General features: G+C 61.3%; 2 protein-coding genes across 2 annotated transcripts; one reads left to right on the top strand and one right to left on the bottom strand.

Annotated features, from left to right (window-relative positions):
• Positions 1–1,123: 1,123 nt before the first annotated feature.
• On the bottom strand, positions 1,124–3,121 carry NCLIV_035530 (conserved hypothetical protein; the record flags this gene model as incomplete). Its single annotated transcript, XM_003883755.1, has 2 exons — positions 1,124–1,186; positions 1,814–3,121. The coding sequence occupies 2 exons, from the start codon at positions 3,119–3,121 to the stop codon at positions 1,124–1,126; spliced, it is 1,371 nt and encodes a 456-aa protein (XP_003883804.1).
• A 1,790-nt stretch (positions 3,122–4,911) lies between these two features.
• On the top strand, positions 4,912–15,573 carry NCLIV_035520 (conserved hypothetical protein; the record flags this gene model as incomplete). The annotated part of the gene is made up of 1 exon (XM_003883754.1): positions 4,912–15,573. One exon carries the CDS (start codon positions 4,912–4,914, stop codon positions 15,571–15,573), a length of 10,662 nt encoding a protein of 3,553 aa, XP_003883803.1.
• Between the last annotated feature and the right edge of the window lie 262 nt (positions 15,574–15,835).

The raw sequence follows: 15,835 nt of genomic DNA, 5'->3' as shown, positions 1-15,835 counted from the left end.
ATATATATATATATATATATATATATATATATATACATACGACGTGTCACTACCAGGTGTGATTACATATATATATATATATATATATATATATACATATATATATATATATATATATATATCTTCGCCAGCCTAAGATTAGAGGGGTAGAAAGGGTCGGATGTCGTTTCTAGCACGGTGCACAGAGTCTGGGCTGCGGTTGGCTTTCCCTGTTCCCCGCCGTCGATGTCGAAGGCAAGCAGAGGAGAATCGAGTGAAGTGACGTGAGGCACTGGCAGACCAGTACCGAGGGAGAGAACGCGAGAGAAGAACAATGGAAGAAGAGAGAGAACACAGAGGGATCGGGCGACAGCAACGGAACGACAAGAGTGAGCGTGACGGAAAAGAGTGCTCGCGCGGAACGGATTGAGTGCATCCGTTCGGAAAGGTGTTTCTTCGGGCACCTGCCAATTGCAGAACCCCGTCATCGGAAAAGGAAAAAGGCAAAAACAATGTGTACACAAGAGACGGTCCCCATCCACCTGTCTCCTCAACAGAGCCCCCATAACTCGGCAAAAGCAAAGCATGCAGCGGGGCAAGAAAAGACGAGAGACCGACACGAAAGAGACAAACAGTCTGAAGCGGCCTCGGCCATCTGCTTTCCTGCAACAGTCAGGTTCCCGTCCCCTCGAAACTACCCGGCGGCAGACTTCCATTTTTGCATTCTCCCTTCCATAACCTTCACGTGTGGGTAGGGAGACAGAGCGTCTGTTCGTGCGTTATGCAGCAGTCTGCCTTCCCGAGAGAAGGATAGACAGGAAAGGGACAAAGAGAGACACACAGAGAGAAAAGGGACAAAGGGAGAGAAGGGACAACGCGTTGAAGATGACACTACGAAAAGAAGACGCGTACACACTAAACAGAAGAAGACATACACCTCTTGCTCGCGGCTTCCCTGCAGGTGTCGGCGTCAGAGCGAAGCTCTTGACGCTCCGCTGTCTCTCATTTCTCTTGTGCCGCAAGTGCACTTTCGGCCGTTCCTGGGCGATGGGCGGGAGAGACGTCAAAATAGAAAAGTTAAAAGAAGCTGAAGAGAGAAGGAGACACCTGCAAACCCTCGAAGTCTTTCGGCCTTTCGCCGCTTTCATGACGTGGAGCCGAGATTGTAGACAGGAACTTTGGATCCAAGCTGTAGGTGAGGTGGTTTCTGCAGAGACAGACAACAGGGACGTTTTTTTGGGATCAGAGCGAAGTGAGGCAATACTGCTTGAATGCGTTATGGATTGAAACTGCTTCCTCGTATTCCGAAGGTGGACAGGACGCGAGGACGCAAAGAGACAGCGAAGCGCCGCCTCAGAAGGCGAACAGTGTGTAGCATGGGCTCCCGAAGAAGCATGCAGAGAGATAAGAGAGAAACTGGACTGTTCTTCTCCGTGCCACAAAAAGCAGAGAACGCGATGATAATACCCGCTCGTATCCCGACGTACTGAGACCGAGGCGGCGCGAAAAACGGCTACCGTAGCGAAATAGCACAGCGACACAGAAGGCGACGAAAACAAGAAAGGACAGAAAGAGAAGGGGAGCGAGGGACGAACGATGGGCACCGTGTTGTCGCACGCCGATTATCCAGAGTCTCAAAGAACAAAACCGTCTAGCAACGTGCGAGAGGGCAAGGAAAGGAACAAAGAAGCGAAGGGCGTCATAGAGAGAGAAAGACGGAGACAGAAGAAGAGGCAGGGAGGTTTTGGCATGCGATCGTATATGTATAGATCTCTGCAGCGAGTTTTGGTTTAACATTTCTCGGCGCATGCTTCGAAAAATGGCCAAAACGTACCAAGTGATCGGGGCGGTTGTCCTTGCGGATGTTTTTTTGACGACTGCGCGTCTTGGACCTTCTTCGTCCCGGGCCGTCCTCGCCTTCTCCAACGACTCGCCGAAATTTGATGAGCCGCCCTTGCAGCGTTTTCCCCGTCGATCGCTCCCAAGAGAGGATCTGTGAGGTCGTGTCTCCTTTTCCCTCTCGGTTTCGGGGAGCTGTGGCCCATCCTTGAACGCCGCGTTTCGCGTCTTTCTTCTGTCCACTCTTCTCTCTAAAGACAGATGCATGCTGGCCTTTCGCGCGAGATGCGGCGGCCAACGAAGAACCTTCTTCGCCTCCCTCTTCCTCCCCGCCGCCCTTCTTTGCTTGCCCGTGGCCTGTCGGATTCATGATCTTTATCGAGTCTGTCGCCGCTTCCCGGCGCTCCTTCCGCTTCCGCTGCTTTTGATTCTGGGGCTCATCGGTGTTCTTGCCTGTACCAGTAGCCTGCAGCTGCACATTCAGACGCGCGTCTGTCGCTGACCGTTTCTTCTCCTTCTTCCCTGATGAGGCTGCCTTCTTCCCCTCAGTCCTCGTAGGCTCGTCTGCCTCAGTGTCGACCGTTGATCCGAGCGTTTTTCCTTTTGCGCGTTTCTCACTCTCGTCTTCGATTGCTCTGTTGTCGGCGACGACCTCCGTGCTCTCCCTGTGCTCTCCGAGAGTTTGCTTCTTCTTTTTCTTTCTTCGCTTCTGTCGGCTGTTCTCTTCCTCGGCTCCGGCCGCTTCTGCGTTTCTCTTCCTCGCGGGCCTCTCCTGCGCACTTGCCGCCCTGGCGTCTTCCCGCGTCTCCTCCCGTTTCACGCGTCGCTGCGTGAGGGCAGCTCTGACGAAGGACGCGCGCGAACCGATCTCGTCTTCTTCCTCGCTGCTGGCGTCGCCTCCTGGAGCGTCCGGAACGGGAGATTCCTTCTCGCCTTGTCTCCTTTCGGCCCTTTTCTGTCTCCTCTCGATGTCCCGAGACAGCGCCGCGGCAGCCGCCGAGAGTGTGCCGAGGGGAACCTGCGCGCTGCCGGAACTGGTCGGCTGTTCCTCGGCGCCCGCGCCGCATCGTCGCCGTCCCCTTCGTTTCGCGGCATCACCGAATGGCTTCGATGCAAAGGCAGAAGAGGAGGAAACGCACTGTTTCTGGAGGTCTTGGAGAAAAGCGGGAAGGTCGTCCGACCGATTGAACTCGACGTTGTGCCCGTCCTCCGCGGGCGGCTCGGCTGTACGTACACCGGAGACGTGCGGAGACACCGCGCGACCTCCGGCCGTGAGGCCGAAGGACAAGTCTCCTGGTGTCATGGCGTTTGCCGGGCGAAAAGAAGCGGAAAGTCTCTAAAGTGCGTTCACTTCTGATGCGGGGTGCGGCGCCGTTTCTCGTTCTGTTGCCTTTTTAAGTTGGGCGTTTTATCGCTTTCGAGGAAAACGCGAGCGATGCTTCACCTGCTGGAGTTCGCGAGAAATTGGAGAACTCTCGAAAAGGAGAGTCCTTCCCTTCGAAAAACATCGAACAAACGTCCATGCCCACTCGTGGGCACATCCGCAAATGATCCGACTTTTCTCTAGAGAGAAGGAGAACCAGAAACAGCGAGTGGGACCAACGGCGAGTCAGCACAATCAGGAAAATGCGTCTGGTAAAGATGTTGCCAATACCGTGCTTCTCTACAGCCCAACCTGTTCATGTCTGAGTAGCATTCCCTCTCTAGATGTATTGATCTATATATACTGATACCTATATCTATATCTATACAGTTATAGATATAGATACAGAGAGATACATATAGAGATACAGATTGATAGATATATACAGAGATAAACATGCAGGTACAAAAGTAGGAGAGGGACAGTCAGCCGGTTGCTGGGGTGGGAAGGAACGCTTTCCAATGTTGATCGTCGTGAAACCAATCGGGTTTCAGATGGCAGATACTTGCCAGGGAAAAGGGGACGATAGGAAAAAAATCCTTCAGCGTAAACCTTTTGGGAGGACTGCTGAGGGGGACGGCATTCGTGGCAGATACGCGAGAGGCGCGAGAGCGTCTGGATTTTTGAAAAGATCTAGCACACAGCCAAGGTGGAAGCAAAAGGAAGTCAGAGGCACTCATGAAGCAAACCGTTTTCGGAGAAAACGAGAAACGGAGCTCTCCCACGTCTCCACACGCCGGCTGTTTCTTACATCTGTTTCCCCCCGTCCGTCGCTGCTTCTTTGGCTGATGCTGCTGACGGTGCATGCGAGCGTTGCTCGCTTCGCCGCTGCAAGTCTCCGTCGTTTTCCGTCAAATGGGGCAGGCTTGGCGAAAGTGGCAGGCGAACGCAAGGCTTCTGTTTGCTCGAAGCCTTTCTTCGAGCAAGCGCCCGATTTCTTCGTCGAAGAGCGTTTCGGGTGTATGTACACCGGTGCCGCCGCAGAGGTCGCCACGGTCTGTGGTCTTCTCACCCTCCACAGTGGCGAGACAACAAAGCGCCACATTTCCCTTTGGGCGAAATCAACGCCGCTTTCCGCTCGCCAGGAAGAACGCAAGGCAAGGGGAACAGGACGCTTTGTCCCTTCGGGTGTGCCTTTTTTCTGAATTTGTGAACGAACGCCGAGAGCGGGTTTCCCCGTCTCTGTCTCTTCCGGCGCTGTCTTCTCGCTGTGTGCTCGACCTGAAGGAATCTAAAAGTGCACGTCCGGGAAGGAGTTACCCCTTTGTTTCTTCTTCCCTCCTTTTCTTCGTCTGTTCTCCGCTCGCGGCCTTTTTCTCCACGGTTCAGTTCGCATAGAAGGTGTTCCTAGTGCTCATCCCTTGCTCCACCCCCCTGCTTGACTTCCCGAAGAAATCGCGCAGACGATGCCACCGACTGCCGCGCAGGCTTTCCACGCCTCGCCCGTCTGCTTCTTTCTCTTTTGAAGTTTCCCTGGTTTCCCTCGTGTCCATTAAACAGATGCCTGCGCAAAGTTCCTCTCTTCCCAAGGCGCGTGTTCTCGCGTTTGCAGCGTGAGGAGCGCCTTTCCCCCTGCGCACGGGAGGCGGGGAATCCGCTGGGAAGGCGATTTGGCGCGACCAAATCCTCTGTGAAGGCCGAACTTCTCTTTCACCCTTTCTTTACAACCCATGGAGGCAGACAGAGAGGAGGACATAGGGGCGTCGCGCCCTCACTCTTCTGCTCCCGCGGGCTGGCCAAACGCAAATGCTCGGCCTGCTTCTGCGCCTGCTTTTCTCTCTCCCGCGTTCCCTCCTTCGTCTCCCGTCTCGGGATGCCGAGAGGATGATGTCCATGTCGAGGGGACCGGAGAGGAAGAAATTCTTTTTTCCTTTCTCCAGCTGTGTGCCGAGTTGCCGGCGCTTCTCTCTCAGCTCGTCTCTCCCGCGAGAGGAGACTCCACGGAGACGGAGAGGATGGGAGCGACGTCGCCTGTCCATTCAGGTGTATGTCCGCCTGTGGCAACGCGGGATCCCTCGAAGGCGCAACGATCCTCGTTGCCCTTCCTCGACCACGCGAGTCACCTTCCACCTTCGTTCGCCTCTCCAAACTCGGTTCCCCCTCCGTCGCTGTCCTCATTCGTCACCCCTTCTCCGGCAATGTCTTGTTATTCTTCTGAAGAGCCTTTCTCCTCTTGTTCTCCCCGCCCGTTTTCGGGTTCGCCTCGGCTGTCTTCGCTGTTTCCTCCCTCTGCTTCGCGGCTTCCTCCTCGACTTCTCCAGTGGGCCGAAGCGGCCGTGGCTCTGGCGTGGCCGTGTCTCGACACCCCCGCGTTGCACGAAGCACTTTTGGAACTTTTCCTCGAGAGAGTAACGGAGGCGTTCCACTTGCATGCGCAGCGGTTTCTTTGGGCGTTTGCCGACCCCGACTCTCTCCACATGCACACATCTCGCCAGCTGTCTCTTCGCGCCTCGGCTGGGCTCACCGCTTCCGAAGTCACAGGGAGAAGCTGCGGCCATTCGTCGTCATTGGTGAGCGCCTCTGCTCCGACCTGCTGTCTTTGCTCTTGCTGTTCGCTTTCCTCTTCGGGTTCTCCTTTCACGTCTTGCTGTCCTCTCTCGGCCGCCTTCGCCTCTCCCGCGGGGCGTGGCCGCCGTTCGTCTTCCTTTTCTCCCTGTGGGCGCATGCAGGAAAAGGCCTGTGCCTCGGCGCAGAAAAGCGAGGATTTCTCTGGCGTGTCACGGCGCCAGCTTGCCCCGCAGGAGAAAGACGAGCCGGCCTCAGGTGAAAGAAGGCACGCGTTTTCCGAGAGCGAGAACCTCGCAGGGGGAACGGAGAACGGCTGCCGAGCGAGAACGAGCACAGCGGACGGAGAAGCTGTCGATGTCCTTGCTGTCCCCGGATGCGTTGCGATTGTGCCGCTGTCTTCCCTGTCCTCTCTCCTTCTTCACGGCTTCGCTACCTACGCGCTCATGCTCGACTACGCGCTGGAACTCGCCAGTCTGCTCTGGTGTTGCTGGCCCTCGCTGGCGTGTGCGGCCGCCGGAAGGAGGCAAGGCGGGCACGCGATGGATGAAAATGAGAATTTCCAGAAGCAGAGGCGGAAAGGAGACCCCTCCGAGACGAAACACAGCGAGAGGACTGGAAGGGGGCGGATAAATCAGCGGCGAAGAGGGAGACGTTTGCAAGAAGATCGCGCAGACGCGTGTAGAGCTGTAGCCGCCGGAGGGGAAAGCGAAGTGAAGCGCGCGCACGCGGCAGAAGACGAGGAGGAACGTGACCAGGCGCGATATGAGGTGTACATACACCGCATCAGAGAGGCGGCAAGTCTCGCAGCCGAGGCGCATCGTCCGCCGCTCGCCGCGACCTTCGTCGAAGCTTTCCAGTCTCTTTCCTTCACTCTTTTTTCGCGTCTGCGTCTCTATGGCGCTCTCGCGCCTCGCAACAAAACCTCTGAGGAAAAGGGCCAGGAACAGGATCATCGAAGACGCCCCGCGGATGGCGATGGCGCCGGCTCCTGTCAGGTTCTACCTCCGTTCCGACACGCGTGTACGGGTTGTGCTTTCGTTTCGCCGGGGGTTTCGGAGAGAAAGAACGGCGGGCTTTCTTCCGTCTCTTCCGCCGCTTTCTTGCAGGAGGAAGCAGTTTCGCAGTGTCTCGATTGCGAGACCACAAGCAGAGGAATCCACGAGTATTGTCGCCTCTTTGACCAGCTCCAGGCGCGGCGGGCGCTCGCCGCCCTGAGCTCCACCGCCTGGGGGGCGCGCACATCCCGAAGCCCCTTGGAGGCGCGACCGCGGTCGGAGGGCGCCCCATGCGGAGACACCGAGGAAGAGCCCTTCCTCGGAGCGGCGTCTCTTCATCTCCTGAGGCTCTACGATCCCCTTCAGGGCGCGATTCACTTCCCCTGCCAAGACGTCGACACAGGCGCAGCTTCGGAAGACAGCGACGAGGCCGAAACGGAAGAAGGACGAGCAGTGGAGACAGCCTTGCCTTTGCTCTACGCGGCGGTTACCGGCGCCGGGACATCCGCGCCTCTTGGCGCAGCCGCTCCGCGCGATTTCTCCGTTGATGGGACGCGAGGAGAGGGCCTGCCTGCAGACGAAACGAATGCATGCGGCGTGGTTTCTTCCCCTGACAAACACCCCACTGTGGGCGCGTCTGGCGGCTCTCTGGACGATCTCCTCCTTCCTCTGCTATCCTTCTCGAGTCGCACGTCCGAGCCGCTTCGTCTTCTCCTCCCGTTCCTCAACTTGCTACGAGGATCTTCTTCTTCCCAGTCTCCCCATTCGTCTTCCGTCGCTTCCACTTCGGTTTCTTGGTTTTCCTCAGCTTATTCGTCTTCGGCCCAGCGAGGGAGTCCCCAGAGTCGGGCTGCAGTGTACCTACGCCTGTTGGATGCCCTGAGCGAGGTGCGAGTCCAGCAGCTCTGCAAGAGTGCCCCGGGGCAGCCTTCAGTTCTGCTGATGCCTCAGTCGGCCGTCGCATCCGGATTTAGAGCTGTCCAGGGGGAGCAAGAAGACTGGGACAGAAGGTCAGTGAAGGAGGTGCACGAAGAAGCAGCAGGAACCGCAGCGCGCGAGAGACGGACAGGAAGGCGGGATGGCTTCGAGGGAGGACCGTGCGTCGCTGGGGCGAGCTTTCCAGAGGAAGTCGAGAGCCGGAAAGACAAATTTGGGGAGAAGGCGGACGCCCGCCGGTCTGATCGAGCGACTGGAGATGAATCGGAGAAGACGCGTGATACACTTCACACGTTGCCGGGGTGTTGTGTCGAAGGAAAAGCCTTCGGCACCTTTGTGGACGCAGCCGTCGAGGCTGTGGCGGGGACGGGGTGTATGTACACCACAGAGCAGGACGCGGCCACAGGCGGCCGAGCCGGCGAGCCGCCAGGAAAGCGGCAAACGTGTGTTTCGTGTTCGCGGTGTCTCTCTGACTCTGCGGGAGACGGAAAGGTAGAAGGCACTGCGAGAAACCATCGAGACTTGGTGGATATCTGTCACCCAGGAGGCCGCTCCGCAGGCTCTGCTCGGCGTCGAAGGAGCTCTGAGACACAGGCCCGAACAATCAAGAATTCGTTTCTCCCGTGTCTCGTGCACAACGCAGCCGAGCCTCAAGGTGCGCCACCCGTCTCTGTAGCTTCTTCGCCATCCGCGTCAGCATCTTCTCATTCGTTTTCCTCCTCGACCTCCCCCTCCACCCTTTCGAGTCCCGGCAGCATTTCTCTCCTGTGCGTGTACCTAGACGACAGCAGTGGATCTCCCGGTTCGTGTCCGAACAGCCTGTCTGCCGCCTCGCCCCCGCTCGCTTCTCCGCTTTTTCCCGATCGTCCACCTGCCCTGGCCGCTGCCCTGAGGTGTCTGCACACCTCGCCGTTTTTTCTCCCGTCGTTTGCGCATGCGCCGGACGCCGCAGCTCCGCCGTCGGAGCTTGGCGCCGGCCGCTTTGGGGCCTTCTTCAGTCTGTCCTTGTCGGCCGATTTCTTCTCTTTCCTTGGCCAGGAGTCTCTGTGGCGGGATGGGCTTTTTGCTGTGCTTCTTCGGCGGCTCCGCGAAGACTGCCTGTCTCTGGACGAGACGTCAGCTCCTGCGTTTGGCCAGCGCGCGAGCGAAGACGCTGACCTCTCTGGTCCTTCGCGAAGAAACCGGAAAAACCGGCTGGGCTTCCCTCTTGCCCAGTCACAGCCCGAAAGCCAGTTTCAGCCGCTTCTGCGTCTTCTCACCGAGCACTGCCACCCTTTCCTGCATCTCTGCTGGGGAGGCCTCGCCCCTTTTCTGCGTTCGTCTCCGCTCTCGTCAGACTCAAAAACAACCGCGCCCCAATTGGGACTCCTCTCGGCACGCGCCGACGCGTTTCCCGTTCTCTCTGGGCTTTCCGGAGCAGGCGTCGCGTCGCCCTTTCGCACTCAGTGTGTCTGCGGTGTATGTACACCTGCCGAGATCGCGGGGCGGCCGGCTCTCGACGTGGACGCGAGGCAGAAGCATCTGCGCGACTTGGACGTCGGTCTCTGCAGCCTGGGGGTGACGGCGCTTCTTCTTTTGCGCGAAAAGAGGCTCGCGGACTTGGCCACGTTCACACACCATTTCCCTGCCTCGCTTCCGCTCCTCGCCGACCTCCGCGCTGCTGACCTTCTCCTGCGCTGTCACAGCTACGTCGGCGCTGGTCCTGCGCTCGCCCTTGCCTCGTTTCTTGTTCCTCGGCGGAGAGCCACTACCTCAGGCCGCAGGCGGCAAGGACGTTCCGAGAGGACATGGGGCGGGAAAACCTGGATCGAAGGAGAAAAACGGCGGAGCCGCGAGGGTGGTCCTGGTTCTGGGGAGGCGGTGTCGGAGAACGAAGCTCAGACAGTCTTTGAGGTGCCTTTGACAGCCGACGCCGTGGGCTATGAGTTCCGGGATGTGGTGCGGAAGGACCTCGTTCCGCATTTTCTCGGTCTGCTGCATGCGCGGCAGAACCGCGTCCTCGAGCGGTCTCGCTGGGGGGCGTCTCTCGCCGCGCAGCTCAGCGCCGTGTTGGGCCGCTGTTCCCGAGTCGAGGAGCGACGCAAGGTCGAGCGTCTGTTTCGTTTCGATTTGGGCGCGAAGGAGCAGACACGCCGCAGAGAAGAAGGATTCCTTCTTCTGTCGCTCGGCACGCTCCTCGCCCAGCTCCTCCTCACTCTTCACTTTCTCCGCGTCTCCCCCCGCACCGCCCGGCGCGTTCTCACCCCCTTTCGTCGGTTCCTCCTCACAGGCCTCTCGCGCCGCGACCTGGAGACCCTCGCCTTCGCCCTCTTACCGGCTCTCCACGGCTTGGACCTTCTCCTCGCCGGGAAGAAAGAGCGAGAGAGAGACGGTGGGAAGAAAGGCGATCCGGCGGCGGCCGGCAACTCGCCGAGCGGGGAAGAGGAGACGGAAGAAACGAAGCCTGAAGGCGCGCTCGCGTCGCGGGACCACGGCGCCGAGGCCGTGGGAGAGGACGATGACCAGATTGCCGCGCAGGAAAGGAGGTGCGCCGTGGTCTGCCCGAGTCGCAAGCGCCACAACGGGCGGGGCATCCGACGCGGCCTGCCCCGCGGCTCTGCCGCGTCTGAGGCGTTTGTGCAAGCGCTCGCCAGCGACGCTCCCGGACCCGCGTGTCTCTGCGATCTGGTTGCATGCGCGAAAGAAAAGGCCGGCTTGGAGGACGAGGCAGCGGGCAGAGACGCAGGCCGCACAGACGGAGATCTCCACAATCAAGGCGCAGCCATGGACAGCGGCGGAGACAGCCTGCCAGTGGTCGTGCAGACGCGTTCGCGGCGCCGACGTCGAAGCGAAGCGAGAAAGTCGGGGGGAGTGTCCTCGGCGTGTGTGCGAAGGAGACAGGGTGAGAGCCTTCGCCGGACGTCGAGGCGAAACTGGCGAGGAGGATCGGGCCGCGAGTCTAGAGAATCAGACTCTGTCGGAGACGCGGCTGGAGGAGGCCACCGGGAATGGCTTGGGGAGATTGAGAGTGGACCGGAGAGGCTCGAAGCGCCCACACCTGCCTGTCCACAAATATCACTTGTCTCAGCTTCCACCCTCGGTGGGGCCCGCCGTCGCTGCTCGCCTTACGGGCGGGATCAAGACGCGGCTAGCTGTTGGAGTTACATGGTTTCTTTGAATTGGCTAGCTCGAAGTGGGCCGGAGGACTGCGAGGCGTCGATGGACTCGAGCGAGTCGGACGAAGACGAGCACGGTTCCTTCCTCGCAGAGCGAGGGCTTCTCGATGGTCCTGGAGCCTGTGCCTCGCCGCGCGCGTGTCAGGAGAATGAACGACGCGGAGAGAGGCTCCGGCCCGACCTCGGCGAGCGAGACGGAGACGAACTCGCGGCTATAGGGGCGCCGCCCGGGCGCCGCAGCTGGCCGTGGGGCGGCGGTGCGCGAGGCCGAAGACGGACGTTGATCGACTTTTACATTGAACTCGTTGGAGGACCTCTGCGCTTCGCCACGGTGTATAGACAGCGCCTGGCGCAGCGGCTCGCCGACGTGAATTTCTTCGCCCTAGTCAAGCAAGCAGAGCTCGTCAATGTCGAGGCTGCTCGTGCCAAGGCTCTCCCCCCTTTATCCGCCGACGCGCCTCTTCTCTCCGGTCTCCGCAGCAGGACGGCCAGGGAAGGGCGCGACGCGTGCACTGGAGAGGCGGCGGGCGAAGGGAGCGAATACGGATCGGGCGGGGTCACCGATTTCGGCGTCTCGACCGCGGCTGGATCTTCGCCGCCGATGGCATCTCTGTTGCGCCTGTACGCAGAGGCTCGGCAGCGGGAAGCCACGACTGCCACGGCGTCTTCGCTCGCGCCGGCGCTTCTGGATTCTCACTCTGTGCCGAGATTGCTCGAGTCTCTCGCCTCGCTCACGGACTATGTGGATCAGGCGGTTTCAGCCCACCGAGGGGACGGTACGTTCCTCTCGCTCTTTCCTTCGTTCGCCGCGACAGCGTCGGCCGAGGCGCGTGGAGACAGCGAGGACGCGCCCCCGAGCAGCCTTGAGGGCCGCGAGGAAGACGAAGCTTCTCGGAGTGCCGGCAGTCTCTCAAGCTGCCGCATCATGCTCAGTGACGCGCGAACGAATGTGCAGGCGTGCGTGCTTCTGGAAAGCAACAGACGACAGCTCCTGGAGCTTTTCGAAACAAAGAGAGAAGAGAGCCGGAAGAGCCTCTGGGGCGAGACCTCCACTCTCGCGCACCCGAGCGGCTCCAACGGAAAGAGCACGCGGCCGTCCGACGACGCAGGCGATATGGAGGCGGAATGGGACGAGGAGAAAGCGGAGGGAGGCGAGGGGACTCCGAGTCGCCGGCGAGCGCCTGGCCCGAGGTCTATGTACACCGGAGACCGCGAAGGCGGCGAGGAGCCCCGCCGCGGAAGCCAAGGCCCTCGGGGAGTTCGCCGCCTCCTGCGGCCCGCGCTGGTTTCGCCTGCATGCGACGACCTCGCTCAGACGCCTGTTCGGCTAGCGCCCGCGAAGGCCAGCCGTGGCAGACGCGCATGCAGTCGGCAGAGAAAGACGCGCGGAGACGAGCTGGCTCTCGGCGAAGCGTCGGGCGAGCGGCGACACGCGGAAGAGAGCGAGCGGAGTTTCGACGCTGGCGAGCCGCCGGCCGCGGGCGACGCGCCCGAGGGCCCTCGGCGCACGAGCAGCAGGAGCAGTTTCTGTTGGCCCGGAAGCCAGAGCGTTCGCCTGCAGATCCGAGACGAAGACGGCTTCGTGCCTTCTCCCAGTGATGCCGAGCTGCACGCACTCGCGCGCGAAGACGTGGCCGACCCAGAGAGTGTGTTTGACGGCCTCGCGTGCACACCGTCGCAGATGTCTGTGCGGCTGCCGTCGCAGCCGCAGCGGCGGCGCTCTGCCCGCGCGCAGACCTTCTTCGAAGACACAGACGAGGACGAGGGCGACGCCGCTCCCCTGTCGGCTGCGGGCCGCGCAGGCTCTGAGCGCCTGTCGCGCTCGCGGCTCTCGCCGCTGCGCTCTCCCTTGTCGGCGTCGTCCGCCTCGCCTACGCCGTCCAGGCCGCGACGCAGTTTGCGCGTGGCGCTGCGTCGCCGCACCACGGCGGGCTCCGCGGGATTCGGCGTCGGCCCCTTTTTTCCTCAGGCGCGGGACCGAGCAGGCGCAGAGACCGCCGGGGACTCCCCTGTGCAGAGGACGATTCTCGGCGACGGCGCGCGCCAGCACGGAGCGCCGGCGACTCTCGCGAGTGCGTTCGGAGCCTTCTCGCGATCGACGAGTTCTGTCGCCTCTCTCGCCGTGGGGACTGCTGCACGCGAGGTCGCGCCCGCGTCAGCGGGTGTCTCCTGCCCCGCGTCCGGACCCGGGTGGGCGTTTCTTAGAGAGGCCTCCCTCTCGCTTTGCCTCCCCTCCCTCACAGTGTGCCTCGCCGCACTCTTCTTCTGGCCCTCGCCAATGTCTCCCTGCGCGCCCGCGCCCGCCGCCGCGAACGGATTCCCGGGGGATGCGGGCGCATCCGCGACGGGTTGCTGGGGGGTCGCGACACGGCAGCAGCCAGTGCCTCAGAAGGGCGAAATGCAATGTCTGCCGCTCCTGCTTCGCGCGGCTGAGCGGGAGTGCACGCGGGCGTATCAAGCGAACTGCCACGGCCGCTGGGTCCCAGAGTTCTTCCACAGAGACTCGCTCGTGGAAATCGAACTTTCCCTATGTGGAAGCTGCTCGTACGCGGCTGCATGCACGTGCGAGAGCGAGTCCCGGGCGCGGCGCGCGTGGGTGTCTGTACACCAGGCTGCGATTCTGCTGCTCCTCGACGGCCAGGAGATGGAGAAGGACGGCGAGGACGCCGCAGCGACAGGTGCCGGAAACGGGACGTCCTCGGGTTCAGTGCGTTTCGGCGAGAACCAAGGTCGAGAGCTCCCCGCGCCAGGTTCCGCGGGCACATCCAGGCGCGACGCCGAGACCGACAAGGAAAACGGAGATGTTGCGAGTGGGAGCGAGAGGACGCGGTCTGTGCTTCGCCTGTCCGCGCAAGAGATCGCCGACAGTCTCAAGATCGAAGTCCGGCACCTGCGGAGACACCTGAAGATTCTTCTCGTCGGCGGCTGGGTCGCGCGTGCCCGACGGAGCGCGTTGCGGGGCGAGGTGCGCGACGAGAAGAGCTCCAGAGAGGCAGAAGAGAAGGCGGAAGGGGGCGAGGGTGGCAGGAGCGGTTGGACTGGCAGAGCGCGCGTCGGGCGCTGGGAATCGTGCGGAGAGTCGAGAGCCGAAGCGAGACAGAGGACGAAGATGGAGGCCGAGCGCGGAACTGGGGGGATGCGAGGAAGCGCCGGCGAGGAGCGACAAAAGCGAGGGAGGCGAGAGCGAGAAGAGAAAGACGACTGGGTGTATTTTCTCGCGCCCGAAGAGAGCCGGCCGCCTCAGCCGGGGAGTCCTGTCGGCGGGAAACGCGTGCCGGGGGCCTTCGGAGCGGAGGCAAGTGCGGGCGATGGGCACAGAGGCGACACAGGCGACGCAGCTGGAGACGCGAGAGAGAGAGGAAAGAGAGACGGCCGGATGCCAACAGGGCACACTTTTGGTTTGGTTTCCTCTTCGGAGCCGCGCGCGATTCCTCATCCCCTCTGGCGGACGGAGGTGACGAGCGGCCGCGAGGGAAGCCGCAGACACCCGAGCCGTGTCCCAGCGGGCGTGGGGGGAGCTGGCCCGTCTCGGGAGAGAGGCGCGCGATTCGAGGACGCGATGGGAGAAGCCGAGAAGAGGACGGGGCAAGGCGGGGCCGATTGCGCGGAAGCCGGGGAGATGGACGCAGACACGGAATGCGAAGGAGAGACGTTTTCTCGGCTGCACAGAGGCGCCCGTCTTCCGCTTTCAGGTTCTCGGTCTGAGACCCGCGCGAGGGCTCGCCGCTCCCCGTGTGCGTCTGAGGCTCGGCCTCGGTTGGCTTGGAGACATGCGGATGCGTTTTCACGCGAGACCGAGAGCGACCGGCCGTTCGCGTCTCTGCCGCCGTCGTCACCCCGCTCGGAGAGGGAGATCTTGGATGCGCGCCGGAGACCTCGGCGCGGCCGCGAGCGTCCGCTCCACGCTTCCGCGGCAGACTGGCCCAGGCAGGAGAGACGACGGCACTCCGACGGGGAAACGGAAGAGTATGCTACCGAGACCGAAGACAGTTTTCGATCGGGGGGGAACTGTTTGGAGGCGACGCCGTTCGCATGTGGCGAGGATCTGGACCTTTCCCATCCTCAGCCCCTGCCATTCTCGTCGCTCCCTTCTCAGAGGAGAAAGCGAGACAGGGGACACGCGGTCGAGTCCGAGGCCGTCGCGCTCTGGCCAGCCCGCGAAAAGGCGATGGGCCACCTCGCTGGCTTTCTGCACGACGCGGGCTCTGACGCGGGCGAAGGTGAGCGAAACCTCCATCTGCTGTCGGCCGACATGATTGAACCGAGGACGTCGACGATCGCAGATTTTACGGAGGGCGAAGAAGACGAGGAGCGTCTCCGGCGGCACGAGGACTCGCCCGACAAGCGTCAGTCGGTCTCGCAAGCTGCCGCGTTCGCCCTGGGGCGCGGACCGAACCAGGAGCTGCGCATGGGCATGGCAGCCTTGGCCTCAGGCGTACGTACACAGCGCGACGAGGCGGCCGAGCGCTTCATTCTGGAGATAATGCGGGAGCGGGCTTCGAACGTGTCCAACGTTCTCCACAAGGCCACGCCGTCCTTCGTTCTTCTGGCTCGCATGCAGCAGCGGGCGAAGCAGATGAATGAGAAGAAGGCCGAGGACGGACTCGAGGCGGCAGAGGGAGAAGGGACAACGCAGCTCAAGTCGTGGAAGCACGAAGAAATCCTCGAAATGTTGCAAGCCCTGGAGAGAGAAGGCCGAGTAAGGAAAGTCTGTGGGAACTGGGAACTCGTTGAATAGCAAAAAGAGGAGACCGTGAAAAGATGAAAAGAAACGGCGGGGGCCGCAGGGAGGGGACCAACGCCTCGCGAAGGCGAGAGGCGCAGCAAAGGAGTTGCAGAGACAGCAAAATGCAGCAAACGGCAAGGAGAGTTTTCGAGACGAACCCAGCCCCTGGGAGAATGGAGACCGGGCCAGGAAGAATGTGAACAGGCCAGCCTCTGTGTGTTGAAGGGGAGTGAAGGCGCTGTGCCCGTGCATGGGGAAACGCAGGAAACAGAGT

Source organism: Neospora caninum, chromosome VIII, assembly GCF_000208865.1.
Source record: "Neospora caninum Liverpool complete genome, chromosome VIII".
In the NCBI taxonomy this organism is placed as follows: domain Eukaryota; phylum Apicomplexa; class Conoidasida; order Eucoccidiorida; family Sarcocystidae; genus Neospora; species Neospora caninum.
Note: the sequence above shows the minus strand (reverse complement) of the source record. Positions and strands in the feature narration are given on the sequence as shown.